The 20,667-nt window shown below is 36.6% G+C and overlaps 1 protein-coding gene across 1 annotated transcript in view; it reads left to right on the forward strand.

Annotated features, from left to right (window-relative positions):
• The window catches only part of grin2cb (glutamate receptor, ionotropic, N-methyl D-aspartate 2Cb), a 32,706-nt gene continuing 12,039 nt past the window's right edge, over positions 1–20,667 (forward strand). The window contains exons 1-6 of the mRNA XM_058405713.1: positions 1–335; positions 925–1,175; positions 9,923–10,349; positions 13,276–13,871; positions 14,707–14,821; positions 20,279–20,490. Coding sequence (XP_058261696.1) covers positions 9,939–10,349; positions 13,276–13,871; positions 14,707–14,821; positions 20,279–20,490 — 1,334 coding nt within the window. The 5' untranslated portion in view covers positions 1–335; positions 925–1,175; positions 9,923–9,938. The remainder of the gene's footprint in view (positions 336–924; positions 1,176–9,922; positions 10,350–13,275; positions 13,872–14,706; positions 14,822–20,278; positions 20,491–20,667) is intronic.

Below are 20,667 nucleotides of genomic sequence, written 5' to 3' on the forward strand. Positions count from 1 at the left end.
AGCAAGTGCCTGAACATCCCTGACATGCCACTGAAGCACAGAACCACAGAACCTGGACACGGACCGAAAACTCCACAACCTGCTCCTTTATTCACACATTTCCATCGTCACTGCCTCACTGGTTCTGAACTGAGAACTGGAGTCACAGATTTAGGAAAGTCACAGCCAAATGACTGAATCTATTTTTGTGTGACTTTACCAACTTTCTGGATTTTTGGACCAAATCGCATCCTTAGGGAAAAGGGTGGAAGCTGTGGCGAAAACAAGATAAACTTCATCTGCATGGACTTTTGCTTCACTTATCAGAAAAGACAGCAGCAGCTGGAATAGAAGAGGTTAGACATCACACAATCTCTCTCATTTATCATCATTTTTTTCATTATTGGCTGTTTTTGTTGCTGTGGTTATTGATGCTTTTTAAAGTCTCCATGTCCCTCAAGGCTAGAGAAGTAGATTGTTGACAGAGAAGAAGATAGTGGCTAATTTGGGATGAAGGTTTAGTCTGGAGTAAAAATTCTCACATTCAGTGTGTGAGTTAACACACATTTCTTTTCCTTACGAATAGACAAGATTATTTAAAAACTAAAGACATTGTGGGGTAAATATGACAATGCACACTATTCACAAAAATCAAAACATTAAAATCTGAAGACAAGGGCAAATAACTTTCTTTATAAATATTTTATTCTTTATCCCAGACACATAGACACATGAATTCACACACAGTCCTGGCAGGGAACTCCATTCTCAACTTGGTTCACCTCGCCACCTGCACTCACACCTTTTCCTAGTCAGAAATCGCAACTGCAATCCTCCAGATACCTCTCGCTGCCATCACAAGGCTGTGAAGCTGCCAACATCTGCCTTTCTCCTTCTTTTGGGACACTTCTCTCCAAAATTTCACCTTTCCTTTTTTGTCCTCAGCAGACACAACTTTTGTCTACATGCCAAGGATCTCTGCAAGGTCTTCTGCTGGTACAGCAGTGAACTTACTAAGTGCTAGAAGAGAAAGAGAAGTGGGAGAGTGAGACAGAGAGAGAGAGAAAGAGAGAGAGAGAGAGATCATCAGAGGAGAGAGACGAGAAAGGAGGGGAGGAAAATAAGGGAACCCTAGACACCTGCAGTGAAATTGCGTACTGCTCGAGGTCAGGCTCGGATGCATCCAGCCGGTGCAGGTAAGCAAACTCCTCCTTATTTATATGTACCTTTTCTGCATCTGTGTCATGGATATTAATAAAGATCTCAATTTGGGATGCATTGGCTGATGCTCCTGAGTCACTGCTCTACCTGCTGTTTGCACAGAGAGACTGTGTTTTTGCATTTCAAAGGTGATGTCTGTGTAGAGGGACTTATAGTGTGGTAACAGGTGTGCTGCTCGCTGTCAGCTTGTAGTAATAGTATTCCTAGAAAGGGAGAAATGCAGTGCAGGCAGCAGAGCTGTTATAAATGAAGTGACACACAGCCAGCCTTGCAAGGTAATCTGCAATAATGCTTATTTATAAACGTGATATTTTGTATTTAATTTACATAAATGCCAATGCCAACAGACTGTACAGGTATCTTTATAGGTATTTCAGTGCAAGTAGAATTTTCATGTGTAAAGCATGGGTCCTTAACAGAACTATATGGCATGATTATATGTATGTCTTTAACTGGAGCAAATACTGGACTAAGGTTTATTTACAGGTAAACCGTCTCTGTAAACAGCTAGGCAGGAGAGGAGAGTTATATATGTCAAAGGCAGACACAAGCTGTAGTGTATTTATTCAGAGGAACTATTCTTATTAATAGAAAGATATAATCCAACTGCAGATATGATACTTATCACATTCATGGCAAATATACAGTCTATTCCATCAAATCAGACAAGGTCATAGTGGAGAAAGCTGTATGATTTATTTCTGATGAATCTGCTAAAGCATTTAGGATTTACTAAATTCATAAGGGCAATCTGAGAACTTGACAAATACATGTAAATACATACAGTTTATGTTATATCTTGTGAACTGTAGGCAGTTCTGCATATGTGTGTCCTCTGTTGCCTGTGTGTAACCTTGAGGAATGTATTGTGTATGCATCATTGTCCATGCCTACACTGTGGTTTATAAGGAACACATGTACCTGTCTAAACTAATCTCAGATGTAATGTAGATAAACTACAAATACATTTTCTTCTATTGTATATGCAGCTGTAAAAGTAGTTGTAAGAAACCTTTCCTAACTTTTTCCTAAAGCTTGGCTCATGGAAATAATTACTAATTTGTAGATATATGACCATGCTCTTCACGGGAGAGGAAAAAACACCATCAACATTTTATAGTTCAGTTTGTATGCAGGCATGTTTGTAGGGTGTCTAATGCATCCGCTTATGTCCACAAAGGCAAACAGGTAATAAATGATGATGACAAATCTATTATGAATGTTGAAACCCAACTTGTCCATTCCAGTTAGATAGGAATGTAATTACTATCATGTCAGGTTTATGGCGTTTTGAGGCAGACTTACTGAGCTGCTTTCATATGCTCATTTTACTGTTGTGCAGATGAGTAGCAGCATGCAGGGATGAAAACAGTGATCAGAATACAGCTGTGGCTTGTATTTATTTTTATTTTTTTTAAATCTCTAGTATACAGTATACTGTATAAACACTCAGTAATCAGAGTGATAATATATGAATATCCAGCATGTTTTATGATTAATGTAGATTATTCTCTTAATTAAAACATGCATATTTAGTTTGTGCTTGTGGGTATTCTGTAAAGGACTAAAACACCTGGATGCTTATGCTCTCCACGACCTCTGTGACCATGTTATTAAAGAAGTATTATCTCAGTCCTTCTAGCTCTGACTGTGATTGCAGCCCGACAGTATGCAAGACATCTCATATCCCATGCCTAGCAGGCAACTCATAGGCAGTAACATAAAACCACAGCACCATCCAGGAGGGATAAGCATGGCTTAAATGAAGGCCTGCCAAACACACTATACTGTTGTGTGATACTATAAGTCATATACTCAAGGGAGGTCATTAAAGAACCTTAGCCAGAACCTGCTGTAATTCATTTCATCTAGCCATTATCCCTATTGTAAATACATGAATCAAACTGTGATGCAGAATGCCAAGAGAGGCTAAATGGATTGAGAAATATTTTACTGATAAACCCAGAGAAATGCTAATATGGTGCCACTAAAGCATGTCATCTTCCTCAGCTTCCTCAACTTATCTCACTCCATATGGACAAAAGACCAGAGAAATTGTTATTGGCTTATTATCTGTTCATTCTATCCTTATTGAGACCCAAACTCTTAATCTGTGTGCCATGAAATTAGTTTTTTGCTAAATTTTCTTACTAGCACATGATAACTATGGAAATTAATGAATGTCTTCAGACACGAACGTGTTGGAGAAAAGAGCACAACCCAACCTTACATGATGTTCTTAATTGGGTTTCATCACACAGTAGCTGGAAGAAAAGGTGGTGTTCTCACATGAGGACAGTAGAGTCTCGTGAGCCTATTAAAGTCATGGTCCACTCTGTACTCTATTTAGACAGTGTCTATATAACCTATTGCTCCTGAAGAAATTTACAGTTCACCTGGACTCAGAGGTGGCACCAATGATAACTTCTTCTTTGAAACTTTGCAGACATGTTAGAATCAATAGTAGGGCTTTTACTTTCTAAAAATACTCAAGGTATAAAATTACACGGAAAAAAAAAACAAAAACCTACATTATTTTCTGTTGTGATCTGAGGGGCTGTGATTTATGTGAAGCTGTTATTTATTTATTTATTTATTTACCCATCAAACCAACGCCTATAGCTTCAGCTGCTGATGTCCTGATATAAGGAGTTATGATAGCTTGATGAATAATGATGGTCTCATTATTTATACATTCACGCACATATGTGAAGGTGTTTGGAATAACTTTATTGAATCAGGTGCCATGAGGGCAGCTGGCATCCAAAGCTGATCTTGCATCATGAATGTGTTATTACTAGTGATTTTCTAATATGTGATGGATCATGTTGCTGAATTGCACTGTACATGTACATAAGTTAAGTTTCCACATCTGACAGCGGTTTACTACTGGATTTCTTTCTCCTACCGCTTCAAACATCTGTGGTGTTACTGTAGTTGTCAGCAAGAAAGCGAGAGCCTAAATTGCAGAGGAGAAAAGTGAAAATATGTTTATGCTCTGTAGCACAGTCATGTTGGAGCTGTGAAATGTAGTCTGCTATATAATTTCTAGGGTTAGAAAACTCAGGTGTGACAAACACGTGTCCAGAGATCATTTTGGTAAGTTTGTTTAACTATTCAGTTTAATCCATGATACATTGAATAAACATGAAACAAGGGAGGAGTAACTAAACAGCAAATACACTTTAAATAAGGATTGGAAAGTCATTCACAAGGAAGAGCTGGTTTAACACAGATTAGATACACTAAGTAAATAAGAAAGTAATCAGGTAAATAGACAGAGTGATGAGTAAACAGTTTAGATGGCTTTTATCACCTAAAAGAGGTTCCCTGTTGAGTCCTCTCTAGGGATTTTTTTTTTGCCCTTCATTTCCAGGAGGGTTTTTCTGCTGCTATTGCCTCTGGCTTGCTAACAGAGATATAGAACTAATCCATATTTAGGTGAAACTGCTTACCAATATCTATTGTTATAACTGTATACAATTGAAACTGAATTGCCTGCACTACAGCATTTTAGTGCTTCAAATGAATTGTTCTACATTTTCTATATATATTTTTTTTAATTATTTGTATGCTACACTGGTGCCAGGCATGAGGGATGTATTTCGTAAAGATTTAATAAAAAAATAATTCACCCGTTTCATGCTTTTTAATTATTATGTTATACCACCCATGTTTCATCAAGGGAACAAATGCACAAGCTATGATGTTCATTTCACCGAGGACCTGTGATCAAACACATCAAAGTGCTTGAAAAAAGGATCAGAGGAGTTTAAATGACGGACATGAGACATCCAACGCACATCCAACATGCTGAAATGTGAATATAATGTGAATATATTAACACCATTCACAATTTACGTATTACTCGCTGCCATCAAAGCAGGGCTGCAGGTGTTTTAATGTGTTACTCTGGGAAACTGCCATAAATAAATGAATAAATAAATAAATAAATAAATAAATAAATAAATAAATAAATAACAAGTTACGTATTTACTCTTAGCAAACAGATATAGTCAAATGAATCAAATAGTATTATATGATTACAATAAGCCTTATATATGTTATGTATGTTATATATATGTTATGTAATATGTTTATTACATTTATTTGCTAATCATACACTTGAAATAGTCTTACAGTATATTTATTCTTCAAAATTAGCTTCCAATAACCCAAAAAAAAAAACTGCTTGAAATTTTATATTATATTATTTATCATTATATATTAAATTTACAATATATGAATTATCGTAAATACAGGCTTAGTAATCGTGTCATATAATATAAATTCAGCCATATTCTATTCTCAGTAATATTTCACCACTTACTGTGGTATCAGTTTTGTGGTATTACTAATCTTAGGCTCTTTAAGTGATAAAAGAATATAGCTATATGTGTATTCCATCTACACACTTGAGAAAGTCCTTGGTGCTTGGTTGGCACTCTGAGCGGCACCTTTTGTACCTTTAGTACGTAATTTTTTTTTTTTTTGTAGCACACTGTGGGATGAGGCAAGATACAAGTGCATGTTCTTTATTGTGGGCAATCCGAAAGTCATTGTCATGGTTCGATGTTCGATATGGGGTCAATAAACATGAAGGCAATGTCAAAAAAGGAATAACTAATCTAAAGCAAAAACAGGAACTAGTGAGAGAAAGAAAAACAGAACAAAACGAGAGAGCAATGTTTAGAAATGCACAAAGACCCATGACCAGAATATACAGAAATCCACACACATACACACACACACACACACACGCACACACAAGTAACTAATCAGGGACTAAATGTCAGACATGTGAACAAAATTTAGAACAGACAAATGACAATATAAGGTGAAAAAAAAGATGGCTATAACAAACAAAACAAACAAGGGCAGTAAATTGAGAAATCTGTGATACTTTTACATTAAAAAAATGCATGCATTGTAATGTAATTCTGTTGTACAATAAGACTAAAAAGATATACCCTTGAGAGCATCATGAAAAGGTGCTGTTTAGGACTAGATTCTGAGAGATTTCTGCTGGGAGGATATGCATAAGAATAAAGCATAAAAGCAGGACAGAAAAATGTAATCATCCTCCTCATTTCAGAGGAACAGTAAGATAAATGAAATTGTGAATTCTATTATGTATGATACGTACCGTATATTAGCTCAGCATGGCCTTAAACTCATTTCAGTTTACAAAGCAGAGTCACGGACCTTGTTTTTCTGCCAGTTTTATTCAGTCCATTGATTGGAAAAGCTTATTTTCTTGGTCAGATAGGAACTAGTCATGATGCCCTGAACATTATTAAAGTCTCTGACATTCATACATCATTTACTTAACAATTCCTGTGCCTTTACCTCTTTTTATCATTGGTTTATTCTTATGGGAAAAAAATGTAAGTAGTAGAAGAGTGTGCACTGCCTGCATAACATAAGCAAGGATTCAGGTTTCCAGTATTGATTGTGTTCAAATGAAGATTCAATCAAAATAAAGATGGATTAATACTCTACCCAGGAATCCTCTTGGCAAGCACAGATTTGTTTTGAAACTCATTTAGACGAAGTCTGTGTCATTCTATCTCCCTTGCCATCTGTTTCATTTGAACTGGACACTTCCTGTGATCTCCATTTAAACAAGGATCTGCTTTTTATTATATTCTACTACTGTATGTTCTTGTTACTACTATTACAAAACTGCAAATAGCAACAGATATTTTTCATCCACTGCAATTTAAATGAGTGTTGTATCTGCTCTGATTGCTTAATAGGTTATATGGTTGCACTTGTAAAATGCTGGCATGGATTGATGGGAATAACCTTTACGCTTCTAAATCAGGTTCATCTCATTAGGCTGTGATGCTGTTTGGCTTCATACTTTAAAAAAAAAAAGCAACTGCTTGGAGTAATGCATGCAGCTCAGAACTGTGGGGGGAATCAGTCCTTTTACTGGAACATGTTCATAGCTCTAAAAGACAAGGAGGGAGTATCATATGCAGGAGGGCATAATGGCCAGTTTGGTCATTTGTAATTAATTAATTAGTTAGTATCAGTGCTCCAGGAGTCTGCTGGACTGAACACACCCGTACGGATCTCATCCATAAATACGGGGACATACTGTAGAGTTTAGATTTAAGTCCCTGTGTGGTGTGCGGCAGAAAAACACATCCAAATATAGCTCTAATATTACTCTACTTTGTATCTGCTACAGTAAACAATGTGTTTTAGCTGGATACTGATTGCCACTAGTTTATTTCTTACACTAGGGATATTTTGTAGCTCTGCAGATTTTTTATTGTGTAGCTCTGTATATATATATATATATATATATATATATATATATATATATATATATATATATATATATATACAAACTATTATAGTGTCACAGCATCATAAATGATATAATCCTGTACATTTTTTCTAATCCTATATTAGCTTGGATTTTCTGTTTGCCGCATCATATTATCACAAGTATGTGACACTGACATAACAAAGATATGGCTATAGGGCTCAAATCCAGTCTAAGGCCACACCTATTATTAACATGTTTTTGTGTGATCAAAAGTAGATGCATAGCTATTCACACCTGCCATTATAATCATGTCTCCACTGACCACTCGTGATCAGATTTCATACATCATTTCACAGATTTAATACATCAGTCTTTATTTTTTTGTCCAGCACTGTTTTTTTTTTTTGACAGAAATGTCTAGCAAATCTTACCTGCATACACTGTTTCAAACATTGTGATCGTGTGGTCTAACAAAACTTATGAATAAATGAGATGACGAATGAAGCAGTAAAAGGCACCTGCTTTCATCTCTGCTGTTATAGCATTATCTTCATCCATTAGCCTAGCATCAGAGAGCTCTACTGTTTGGTGCTAATTCCAAACAGTCACAATGATTACATACCTGTATTTTCTGGCTTAGGGCAATGACGAAGGTCTTGGTCTTGTCCGAGTTATGTTCGAAAATTATGTTTGTAAAAAATAATCTAGAAAACATCAAATAATCAATGGAACAATAATGCACTAACAAAGATAACTTCTTTGATTTGAAGGTATCTGTCTCAACCTTTCCTCAGTCTTGTTCTCATTGATCATGATTTTGACTTGGTCTCCATCCACTTAATCTTAAATTGATTTCAGCTAGCTCTGGTCTTTGACCTATCTTAGATCTTGCACATTCTTTGACCAGTCTTGTATTTTGATAATGGTACAACAACTTGGCACAGGTTTTACGCCAGATGCCCTTCCTGATGCAACCCTCCCATTTTATCCAGGCTTGGGACCGACACTGCATCCAGTGGCTGGGGCTTGGGCACTGGCTGGGAATCAAATCCAGGCCTTCCACATGGTAGGCGAGAAACCTACCACTGAGCCTACCACTGAGCCAGCACAACCCAGCACTAAGTAAAAACATGAAAATCACAAAAGCAAACTTTATGGCAGCATATACTAGTCTAAATGGATGGTTTAATATAAAAATTGAAACACTGCTCTTAAGAAAAGTGATACCATAGGAAGATCCCACCTTGGCATTGCATAACTTGGATCCAGACTGATTGAAGAGATTAAACTCTATAGGTATATTTAGATCTATTTAGCACTGATGAGTTTTCTATATTTTTTTGGTATTTATCATTTCATCATGCATCACATATAATCCTGTTTATCCATTATGCAGAAGGTCCCTGGAATATTGTGTGCTCTAAATTGTAAAATGAAGCTATCTCTCTGTACATGGGTCTGGAAGGGGTATGTGCTTACTTGCCTGCATGTACACTGGGGATCATATATTGTTAGATAATATATAGGAGAAAAGCAGCGTCTGCGTGTCTGTGCTAAAATAATCTGATAAGCAACAATCTGAAATGACTAGGGATTTATATGAATCTTCAAACAGCACCATCAGTAGCACACCTGTCACTGTTTTGGAGCCTATTCAATTCCTGTGGACACTCATTAACATTTTCAGGTACAAAGCAAATCTTAGTTGGAAAAAAAAGGAAGCAATACATTTACCTATTCTCACAAGTCTCCCCAGGGAAATGTTTAATGAATCTGAAATGAAAGCAGCATGCAGAACTATTCAGGGGTAGCACCTCTGAACACCGCTATTATATGTTTACTTATGCTATTACATGTTTTAATGTGGTGCAGCTACCTAATTCTTATTTTAAATTATATTCATTTTAAATGTTAACTTGGTGACCTTCTATCACATTAGTGTTTTGAAAAGTAATCATTAGGGCTCTTACAATGTCCTAATATGTCTTGATTGAAGCATGAAGCATTTCACAGAATGTCACACAAAAAACAGAAGCTGTTTTATGTTGTGCTTCTCTCTGTAAATGATTGCGCCACAGACTAACACCCTCTGTGTGTTCGTCAAGTCAAAGAGTGGACACTGGGAAGTGTTAAAATGGCACAGTTTGCTGTGAATCCCTCACTGTGCTCACAGTGTGTTTCTTTCTCCTATTGCCAACTACCTGCACACAACCCCCCCACACATACACACTGAGAGCAAAGCAGCGGTGTAGTCAAAACCAAACACACATTGTGTACAAATACACAGCATGTACTCAATATACTTTGTGCTGGACACATGCAATAGTGTTTATGTGTAATGAAAATAGCCTCAGGTATTGAATTATTTTAACTTGTACTTTATTGCATGTGTTTACCCCACCCCTCTCTCTCTCTCCCTCTCTCTCCCTCCCTTTACAGGCTGTAGGTGCCTGAAATGGCCATTCATCAGGGGTGTATGAGTCTCTCTCTGCAGCTCCTCCTGTTGTTTACTGCCATGTTGCACTACCAGGCTCGTCCTTTCTTTGGCCCACCTACAGTTAATGTGGCAGTGGTGTTCAGCAGCTCTGGCCACCAAGGTGAAATAAAGGGACGTCTGAGCCGGGAGAACTTCCTCGACCTGCCGCTGGATGTGAACCCCATCACTGTGCTAGTAAATGATACAAGCCCTAGTGCACTGCTTACACGCCTCTGTCAGACCATGGCTGCTGGGAGCCTCCATGGTGTGGTGTTTGAGGATGATGTTGACTCAGAGGCTGTAGCTCAGATCTTAGACTTTCTCTCCTCCCAGACTTCAATACCCATAGTTGGCATCAATGGAGGCTCTGCCTTAGTCATCCCTCACAAGGTAAATTGACATTTCTGTGGTAAGTAAGGGCTTAAACAATACAGCTGGTATTCAAATGATAAGGCACATAATGTCTAGTTGGTCTGTAATTAGGGTGTGCAAACATTTGCTCTTGAGCACACCCACTTTGTCACATGAATTATATTTACCTTGTTGAGAGAGATTTGACCTAGTTTTGTGAATGTTAGATTTTACTAAAACTTGTAGAGATGTGTAAGCTGATAAACCCACTACTACAAGATGATCCTTAGGTCACATAGAGATTTAGACCTAATTTTATACAAATAGCAGAGATTGCTGATATTTGTGAAAAGATGGGAAATTTAAAATAAATAAGTCTTTACCTAATAAATAAATATTTTAACTAGCTAGGATTATAACACACAACAAGTGGACAGAACAGTTTAAGTACAGTTTAAAGCATTAAATCCATACCTAATCAATCATATTCGTATTTGCACTACTATTATCTCAGTAATAACCAGAAATAGTCCAAATACAACTGATGAGATATGTGAGGACTTGAAATCAATAGGCTTTATGATATTCAATATTAGTACTGAATATTAAAGACAGTAGTTTCCAGTCCAACCACTGCTATTCAAATTATCTTCAAGCTCACTTAGTATGTCATATGACACAGAAACAGAAAGACAAGATATGCTTACATCCTCCATATCATGATGGAATTGTAAAGAGTGATAATTGGATTCTTTAAAAAACAAAAGCTGACTCCTGTTTCTGGTTGGCTTCAAATAAGCTATGAAAAAGTAGAGCTTTTGTTATATATATATTTTTATGCATGTTAAATGCCAGCAGATGGGTTTTGGCTTTTTTATTGCAGCATTTTCTATTCTTGTATTTGATATGCAATTATCTGCTCTTTCCACTTCTTCCAATAACTTTGTAATTATTTGCCATAAAATGTTCATTTAATACAAAGAGGCTATATTTTTCCTTTGGAAACAGTAAAAGGAAAACAGTGTTAAAAATAGACCACACATAGCTCCCTTATATCTTCCACATATTTATACCACTTACATATATAGTACTTTGCCTGATAACTGCGTGGGGAAAATTAGTACACTGCAAAAAAATTCTAAATTAGGGAAAGAAAATAGCATAGCTGTTGTCTGAGAAGAACAATTTATTAATAATATTAATTGAATAATTGATTGTTAATTTTTTTTTTTTTGCAAATGTTGAAGAAAACATGTTGTTGTACATACAGATAAATGGCTATTTTAGGTATTATAAAAAAAAGTAGGTAACATCAAATGATATTGAAGATTAACATATATATTGTCTTCTGAGAAATGATCACTATGCAAAGTCTCCTTTTGCTTGGAGAATAAAACAATCTGGTATGGGAATCTCCAAGAACAAAGGATCATTTTCCCAAGTTGTCTTTTACTGCTCATTATATCATATATGATCACAGTAGGAATGCAAAGACCATGAAATCAGGCACATGCCTGACATGAACTCATCAAGAAGACATTCTGTTTTGAAATAATAGTGAGCCCAAATGGTGGAACAGAGTGATCTCCAGTAAAGTAGCTCCGTCCCGCTAAATATGCTAGAACAATCCTATTAATTTGAATTCAATTAATTGGATGCATCTCTGCATCAGAGATGAACCTCAGTGATCTTTTTCTACTTCTTAAAATAAAGAAAAGTTGCTCTGAAAAGTAAGAATGAGTCCCAGAGCTCTCGTCAGCCTGAACCCATCTCATTCCTATAGCCAGCCTACTTTAGGTAAGCTGTAGAAGTTACCTGAAGGACACTGGATCAGCGTATATGGGTTTGAGCAAGCTCCTGTCAGATAGGAGTCTTGGGAAAATGTCTCCCTGCTCCTGCCAAGACGAGACCTTTCCACTCATTTTTCTCAGATCGGAGCTTAATTGGGCATTTCAATCTCCCTCCTGCATTTTCAGCCACCTTTGAGAAGCAAGGGCTGCTGGCAGAATAGGGCACAAAGACATCTTCTAATGTGACAGAATTAAGTGCCAAGAAGAATATGTACCTGAGTACTTTGTGTATAATTTTGCGGCTTTATCAACTGCTGTATTTAACGTTTGCACGTTGAAACAGACATTGAAACCAAACTGTCAAAAGGAAAAAGAAAAATTATTAAAAGTTGGGTAATAAATCATGATTGTGCTTTGTGGCAATTCTACAATAGGATCAATATTCCAGCAATTTATCTTTGTATTGCGGATCCAGTCCTCCACACTTGAGAAAGGTGTTCAAGGTTAATTGTTCACAGTGACTCATGGATACAATGTGATAGTTACTACAAATTCCACAGACCACAAACTGTGGCTCAAATGTATCAGCCCTACAAAGGAATCTATATTGTTTCTTTTATGCTTGTTTAAGAAATAATTTACAAAGTAAACGAGTGCATAAATGAAACCTGACATTTCATTCATCGCTAAATTTTTTACCAGACTGTCCTCCTAAGCACAGGCCAAATTTGTATTTTATATATGCTTTTGTCAGAATGATAATGCGAGCTCACATTTAGGGATAATAAGATAAGATAAGATAATCTTATCTTGGTTTTACTGAAATAAACGGAATGCAATTCGGACAACCCAATGATTTTTAGAACATCCAATTATTTTGCATTATGTATGAAGGATAGACAACCATTCATGGTCCCATTCATAACATTATGACGTAACTGGAGTTGTCAGGTGTATTGAGTATTGAACACACTTTATTGAATCTGTTCAATACTCATTGCATTTCTAAACAAATTAATATCACTTAATAACAATACAACATATGGAAAACTGAGTTTGCAATAGTCTGCCCACTTTGACTAAACCCGTACATCTCTAACATCCAACTCATTCATTGTAATTTACTGAATTGCTTCACCGATATTGGCATCTCCTTTTCTACCATTTTCTTCCAGGCTGACGGTTCGAATTTCCTCCAGATGGGAGCTTCCATTGAGCAGCAGATCAATGCTATGTTCAAAGTAATGGAGGAATACAACTGGGGCAGCTTTGTGGTGATCACCAGCCTTTATCCAGGCTATGAAAACTTTGTGGACTATATCCGCTCTTTCACAGACTCCAGCTACTTTCTTTGGGAGCTGCAGGATGTGCTAAGCTTCGAGATGTCAGTGGGAGCCAATGATATCCGCTCACGCCGGCTGCTGCAACAGGTGGATGCTCAGGTGTATTTGGTGTACTGCTCACATGAGGAGGCTCAGTATCTGTTCAGGATGGCATCTGATGTCGGGCTCTTGGGACCTGGCTACATTTGGGTCATCCCCAGCTTGGCAGTAGGAAACCCAGAGGCTTCACCTCCAGATAGTTTTCCAGTCGGGGTCATCAGCATAATTTCAGATCACTGGAGGAAAACTCTGCGCCAGCGGGTGAGGGAAGGAGTGGCTGTGGTGGTGCAGGGGGTGTACAGTTTCCACAAGCATAGAGGATTTGTTCCTGAAGTGAACAGTCAGTGTAACAGTTCAACAAAATCCTATGACCACTATTCACTTTTTAGGTGAGATTTCAATATTTTCAGTATAAATCTTCTTGTCCTTCTTCACAGTTTTCACAAATATGCACCAGAGTCCCAGAACTCTATTGTGAAGTTATAAATGTAGCCCTTCTTTGCCCTTATATTCCATTCCTGACTTAGGAGGTGTTTTTAATCCTATCAGAGAATCTTTAGTACTCGACTATACAGAAAAGTTTAGACAGGTTTAGATTTTCTTTATATCCATTTAAGTGAACACAGGAATGCTGTTCATGCTAAATAGGCCACAGGCTAAAATGAAAGATCACATAGGTGCTTTTTGATCAGTCTTCTCCTTTCTAATGAGATTCACAGATTTCCTAGTTAAATCAGCTTTTCACCTGGGAGCAGCTGACCTCATTAAAGACTGCTTCAATTGCTTCCACAGACTGTCTGTGATCAAGAGTTTTCTGAGGCACACTGGAGACTGAATTTCCATTGATTATATTCTTAGATTGGGCAATTGTGCCTCAATGACTCATAGATGCAGTCTATTTAATGTCTTTAGCAAAAAAAATATATATATATTTAGTGCATGGCCAAGTCTTTCAAATGTTACTACACAATTTTAAGAAATTTTACATTTTTTTGAGCATGGCGGAGGAATTTATTTTTCTTTAATTAACTTGCCACATCCACATAATAGATTCTAATATATGGTAATAATCATTCTTTCCCTTTGTCCATCAGACTTATTGTTCTATCATTGATATATCATTTTAAAGGACTGGAAAACAAGAAATAATGACTTCCTCTGATGAATCTTGTTTGATTGCCAGGACATAGCAGCATCTGAAACTCTCTTTGCTTTTTTTGATAGACATATGCTCAATGTGACATGGGAGCACAGAGACTTGTCTTTCAATGCTCATGGCTATCTCACAAATCCCTCCATGGTGATCATTGCTTTGGACAGAGAGAGACTCTGGGACAAGGTAAGGTAGACTTTAGAGCTTCCTGATCACTAAATGTTAATCCCTCAACACACTGGCTGTGATTTAATTAATTCATTGATAATTGAAATCCGTGTTTTTTCCATGATAGACTTCTCACACAATGTTCCCAGTTGGACAAAAATGAAAGTCTTATTATATATGGTATAAAGTCATTTTAGGTGAATACTCAAGAAATATTCTACAAAAAAAAAAAAAAATAGTCAACTAACTGAAAGTCAAGTAGACTTATTGTCATTCTTCCATTACAAGTAGGCTAATACAATAAATACAGAAAGGCCGGCAATAGGTACAGTAAACTATATAATAAAAACAGAGAAAACTACGTATACAGAAATCATTAAACACTATTTTTTCCATAGTGGTAATAATAAACAATAATGAACATTTAGAGAAAATGTGGAATTCTTGAATAATAATTAGAGACTGTTTAGAGTTGTTCTAATTAATGTATTTTGTTTTATTTATTTATGTTCAATTTCAACACAGCCTAAAGCCTAAACTCTAAAATACAAAAGATTGTTAGAAAATGTTAGATGAACAGCATTAAATTAATGGAGCTCATAGTGATGGAAAAAGAATTCATAAGACTTCACGAAGCTATATTAGTCTAAAATAAGTCCATCTACAAGTAATAGAAATTCACCATTGCTAGAATGAGTAACACTGCATGTCCTACAAAGCTGGAAGGATTCTCTTAGGCAGCTTTACAGTGGCGTACTATCATACTATTTGTGGTATCACTGGAAGATAGTGAGTTTAATTCCCAACGATGCCATGGCTAAACATGGCTAGGAGACCAATGGTGCATAATTAGCTCTGTTATCTGAGCGAGAAGGACAGCTTTCATCTCTCTCCCTCCTGTTGATGAGAGCAACACTAGCTAATCCCAAGCATCTTTTACCACATGTACACAGTTGGCACTGGAATCACATGTTAAGGTGTATGCAATGGTTTGAAAAGATGCAAGAACTGATATGTTTCCGGATATATAAAAAAAAAAACAAGAACGACAAACTCTTCTAAATAACAAAACAGGAAAACTTGATTATACTTGTAAAAAACTATCTAAGGAAAAACATTGCTTCCCTAAAGCCTGGTGTATATAATAGGTGTGCCATAAACCACCTGTATACTGTATTTCTCAAAACTATGTTACTATAATTAGTGTTAATTTGTTAATGTACCTAGAATTTTGTTTGAAGTAGTGTGCATAAAGAAATACTAAATAGTAATAAAGCCAAAATACAACCACAAGCATGTTAAAGCGGGAGAATTTGTATGCTTCAGGGCACACTTACTGTACATATGTACCATCATTGAGGGACCAATGATTTACACAGTGGGAATTCTAGGAAATTATCCAGCAGGATGTCAGTCTGTGATCTAAAAATATGTTTGGTCATGCAAACAGTAGATTTCTCCAAAACACACACACACACACACACACACACACACACACACACACACAAATATACACTGGCTCAAAAAGAACACATTTTGTATTTCAAATCCCTTCTGACTAACAATAAACCATGAACAACCATGTAACAAGGGTTGTTCTTTATCATTCTGTATATTTCATATTCCACTCACCTTTTATTCTAGCTCTAAGTGAGACACAGAATCTAACTAGACTAATTTATTTTGGGTGCTAAATGTAAGGGGTCACATTTTCCCACAGATTTAAACATATATTTTAAGACCATTTGTAGAATAGAGGTGTCATAGTGTAAAATATGTGGCTGGTTTAAACACACACACACACAAAATATAAATAAATAAAAGATTTTATGTAAATGGAAATCATGTCACATTCATGCATAAATCAAAAAAGTTACCACTGAAGGCAATAAATTACAAGTGTTAGGATTTGAATTTAGCTATAATTATTCTTATACCGTTATGCACAGATAATTTGTCACTGTCAGGACAGCAGATGATGCAATTACAGTTTGTTGTCTAAAACAATTCCTTTGCCCTCATTTAGTCAGACCCCCAAGGCTATGGTTCTTTCTGATGACATGGGACATGTGGAGAGTGGCTGGCAGTGTGCTAACGCTACCTGACTGCAGAAGCAGATGTGCATATAAATAGGTCAATCAGAGCCTCCTTGAGGTGAATGAGAGGATAAAATAATAAGAATGAGCATGCTGTTAACCACAGACCACAAAGACAAGATAAAAATACTTTGTAGATCAGCAGTAATAGATTAGAAAAGAGCCATGCCTTCTGCCTTACAACTTAGCTCTGTTTGTAGCCTTGCTTGTTTTCCCATCAACACTCTCAGTGCCACTTCTGTCGCTCATGCTGCCTGGATCCTGCTCACATTAGTGGCATGAATCACCATTGTACTATTTTAAAGAGCCAGCCAGAAGACATCCTAGAGATTGTCAATATCTACTGTGTCTTGGGACTTGGTCTTTGGCAACTTTGTTATACTTCTTGGACTTTATTTGTTCTGAACTTTTAGGCATTTGCTGTTAATAAATCTGGGTTGTGACTCAACTGTATTAATATTATTCATCTTTGAAGTTACAGATTTGATCACTGCACCACATTTTGTAATTTGTTCATGCAAAAACCTAGCTGACAGGAGACTTTATACATAATTCATCTACTTTCAGTAACCACAGAGAATTTACACCAAGCCGTAATTTAGAGTAATCACTCTACCTACATACATGATTTTGGGAGGAGGGAGGAAACCAGAGAACCCAGTCGAAACTCAGATACAGTAATTCTGGAGCTCTAAGGCAGCAGGACTACCCACTGATATCTCCCTCTAATAAATAGGTGCAAAAAGATTTACACCTACATACTGTAGTTTCTCTCATTGATTGCATATGTATGCCAAGGTAATATATTTTCACTCTTTATATGAATATAAAAATGCATTTCTATAAAAATCCCCTTTTGTTTCTTGTGAGAGGAGTAGATTCATAACTCACTGCATTAACATGATACTCTGTTAGGGTGATTACTTTTACTTACATTTACATTATCTACCTTTCTATACAAATACTAGTTTTTGTACTCATCAAAAACCTACCTTCCCAAACTATGTGAATTAAGAATTACTACATCGTTCTATGGTACCTATAAAGTTACGCTGTAAGTAACAACCAAGACACTGGTTGAATTAAATCACATTTTTCTACTTCATTCATGTCCATCCTCCAAGTAGTGCTTATTCATGGTTCAAAAGACAGAGCCAATGTTATCATGCTACAGGTCTTTCTCATTACCCACACCTAAAAGCCACAAGATTGGATTTATTTGCTTTGCTGATTTTGTGAATAATACCTCAATAAATCCCTGTTGCCAAGGCTTATAATGTTTGTTAATCATGAGCAAACATGGATTACAATGATATGGACTATCTCCAATCGGATTCCAGTTCCTGCCTCTGCATTCAGATCAGCAGAACAATAGCAGATGGGTAAGACTTTATTATAGCTGTGATTATAGTAGGTCTACATGACCTTACATAACCATTTCTGACAGCTGAGATAAGCTTGCATAACATTTATAAAGGCTTATTCCAACAGGCATAAGCTGTCACAAAAGCAACATTCAGCTGTCAAGTTGAAAGTACATCTGAAATAAGTGACAGTTTGTTTGTTGCCATAATATTTTGTTATGACAATTTCTGGGTTGAATTATGTTAGAATGCCATGACAGCCTACACATTTAGTATCAAAAGTAATACATAATTCTGTAATTATGGGATCAGGGCTATTGTCATAGCTTTTCAGTGTGTTTATATAAATTATGGAAAAGGAAGAAAAATCCTTTATCTGTCTTGGTACAGTAATAATAACTAGTTGTGCCTATTTTTTAGTCTTAGATACCAAATCCCTGTGAATGAGAGATAACATATTAGAACATGCCTATTAATATAAATGTTCTTCACGTTACATACGTGGTACCATGAAGAAAAGTTATGCCTCCCCTATTTTAATAACCACCAGCAACCACTGGTATAAATAGCTACTTGAACACGCTTTATTAAAGAGCCAGAGAAAACATACATAGTGCAGCTTATTACAGTGGCATGGGATTATTCCTATATACAGTATATAAGGGAAAATATGAAACCTTAATATACCACAAACGCAGTGGAATACAAAGTCAGCTGTCATGAAGGTCAGCCTGGAAAAGTGTCATAACACAACCATAATTGAACAAAAGTGTTATTTGACTCAGGTGTTATATCAGTTTGACATCAAAATTGATAAAAAAGCAATATCTATGGCATTTTTATGAAATCTGCCACCAGTTGGAATACCAATGTTTATGCTGGTAATGTTGTTATGTATCCCTATAAACACCACCCATAACTAATGAGTTAGTTGTAATATAGATTTTTTTTTAATTAAAGTAGATATAAAAGTGGCATTAAAATAGCTATTCATTACCGCTGTGGATGTCACTAAATAAAAAGCTTAAATTACAAAGACTGCTATAGCCGGTTAATCAGCAAGCATTTCAGGAGGGATTATATAGAGATAATATAATCGATAATATAGTCTAAGTTTGTACATAAATGTTCTGTTTGAAAATGGCAGGTATATGCAAACACATGTTGGGTATTGATTGAGGGTGCCTTTGGATAAGTACTAAGTAAGCTGCTTACTTAGCATGCAGTATAAAGTTTTAAGTGGAAAATCCAGCCAGGTTAATAATGTGATTACATTAAATGAGCTCAGTCAATTATATTTCTAATTAAGAAGCAGCAGCACTGGGTCTGCTTATTTCTGTGGATCTGAGGTATGGATCGGTGGGCTGCTTGTGTGAAGGTTGTGTAACAGCATTTCAAGGAGCTGTAAAGCTGGACTGGGCTGACTGTTTGCTCTCTATATAATGTTTTCTCTTCTGTTCGTCTTATTTCAACTCAGCAAATATTTCCTTCCAGCTTTTTCTTTCCTTTTCAGTAATCTTTCTTTTCATCTTTTTCCTGCTGTTCAATAAATATGCCCAAGAAGGATAGGGAGGTCTTTCCCAGCACCACAGCAGGAGAGTTTAAGGTCACTCCTAGTTTCTTACACAGAAAGCCAGATTTAAACCTGTAGACTCCAGTGAAATTTATTTCAGCAAAGAGAACTCTTTTTCAAGCTTAGGGAAGAAAAGGAATCTTGGATGAAAGGAACACAATATAAGTTTCATGTTTTATTGCCAGTTATTCGTCATACCATGCCTGACAGAATGGCACTACTTGAGTGCATCATACTGAAGAGCGAATGATTTATTCAGCATGAAACTGATGTGCGCTACCTGTGGGGAGTAAATGCTCGATTGAATTATGGGATGTCTTTTCTTTATTACTGCTGCCACTCACCTGCATTTCAGTGCCCTTTTTGTCACCTCTTCTCTCTGCCTTACAGTGGCAACCTAACATTTTAAAGTGAAGTCACTTATTGATCTGTTTTTCCCCAGGTAGGGAGTTATGAAGCTGGAATTCTGCACATGCGCTACCCGGTTTGGCCTCGCTATGGCAGCTTTTTAGAGCCTGTGTCTGATAACCGTCACCTGACAGTGGCCACTCTAGAGGAGAGGCCCTTTGTCATCGTGGAAAGTGTCGATCCAAGCACGGGGACATGTGTGAGGAACACTGTGCCCTGTCGTCGCCAGGCTAACAGGACTGAAGTGTAAGCTTTGAAAGTTTTTCTTTTCTTCCCATAATGTGTGACCTTATGTAATGGTATGACTTTCAGTGTGACTTTGAAAACAAAAAGCAGCTGCTGTGACCACTCTGAGAACTGCTTTACTTAGAAGTAGAAAGCAAGGAGGATAGAACATACTCATAAGAGCATCATAAGGTAGAA

This window comes from Hemibagrus wyckioides, linkage group LG13, assembly GCF_019097595.1.
Source record: "Hemibagrus wyckioides isolate EC202008001 linkage group LG13, SWU_Hwy_1.0, whole genome shotgun sequence".
Taxonomy (NCBI): domain Eukaryota; kingdom Metazoa; phylum Chordata; class Actinopteri; order Siluriformes; family Bagridae; genus Hemibagrus; species Hemibagrus wyckioides.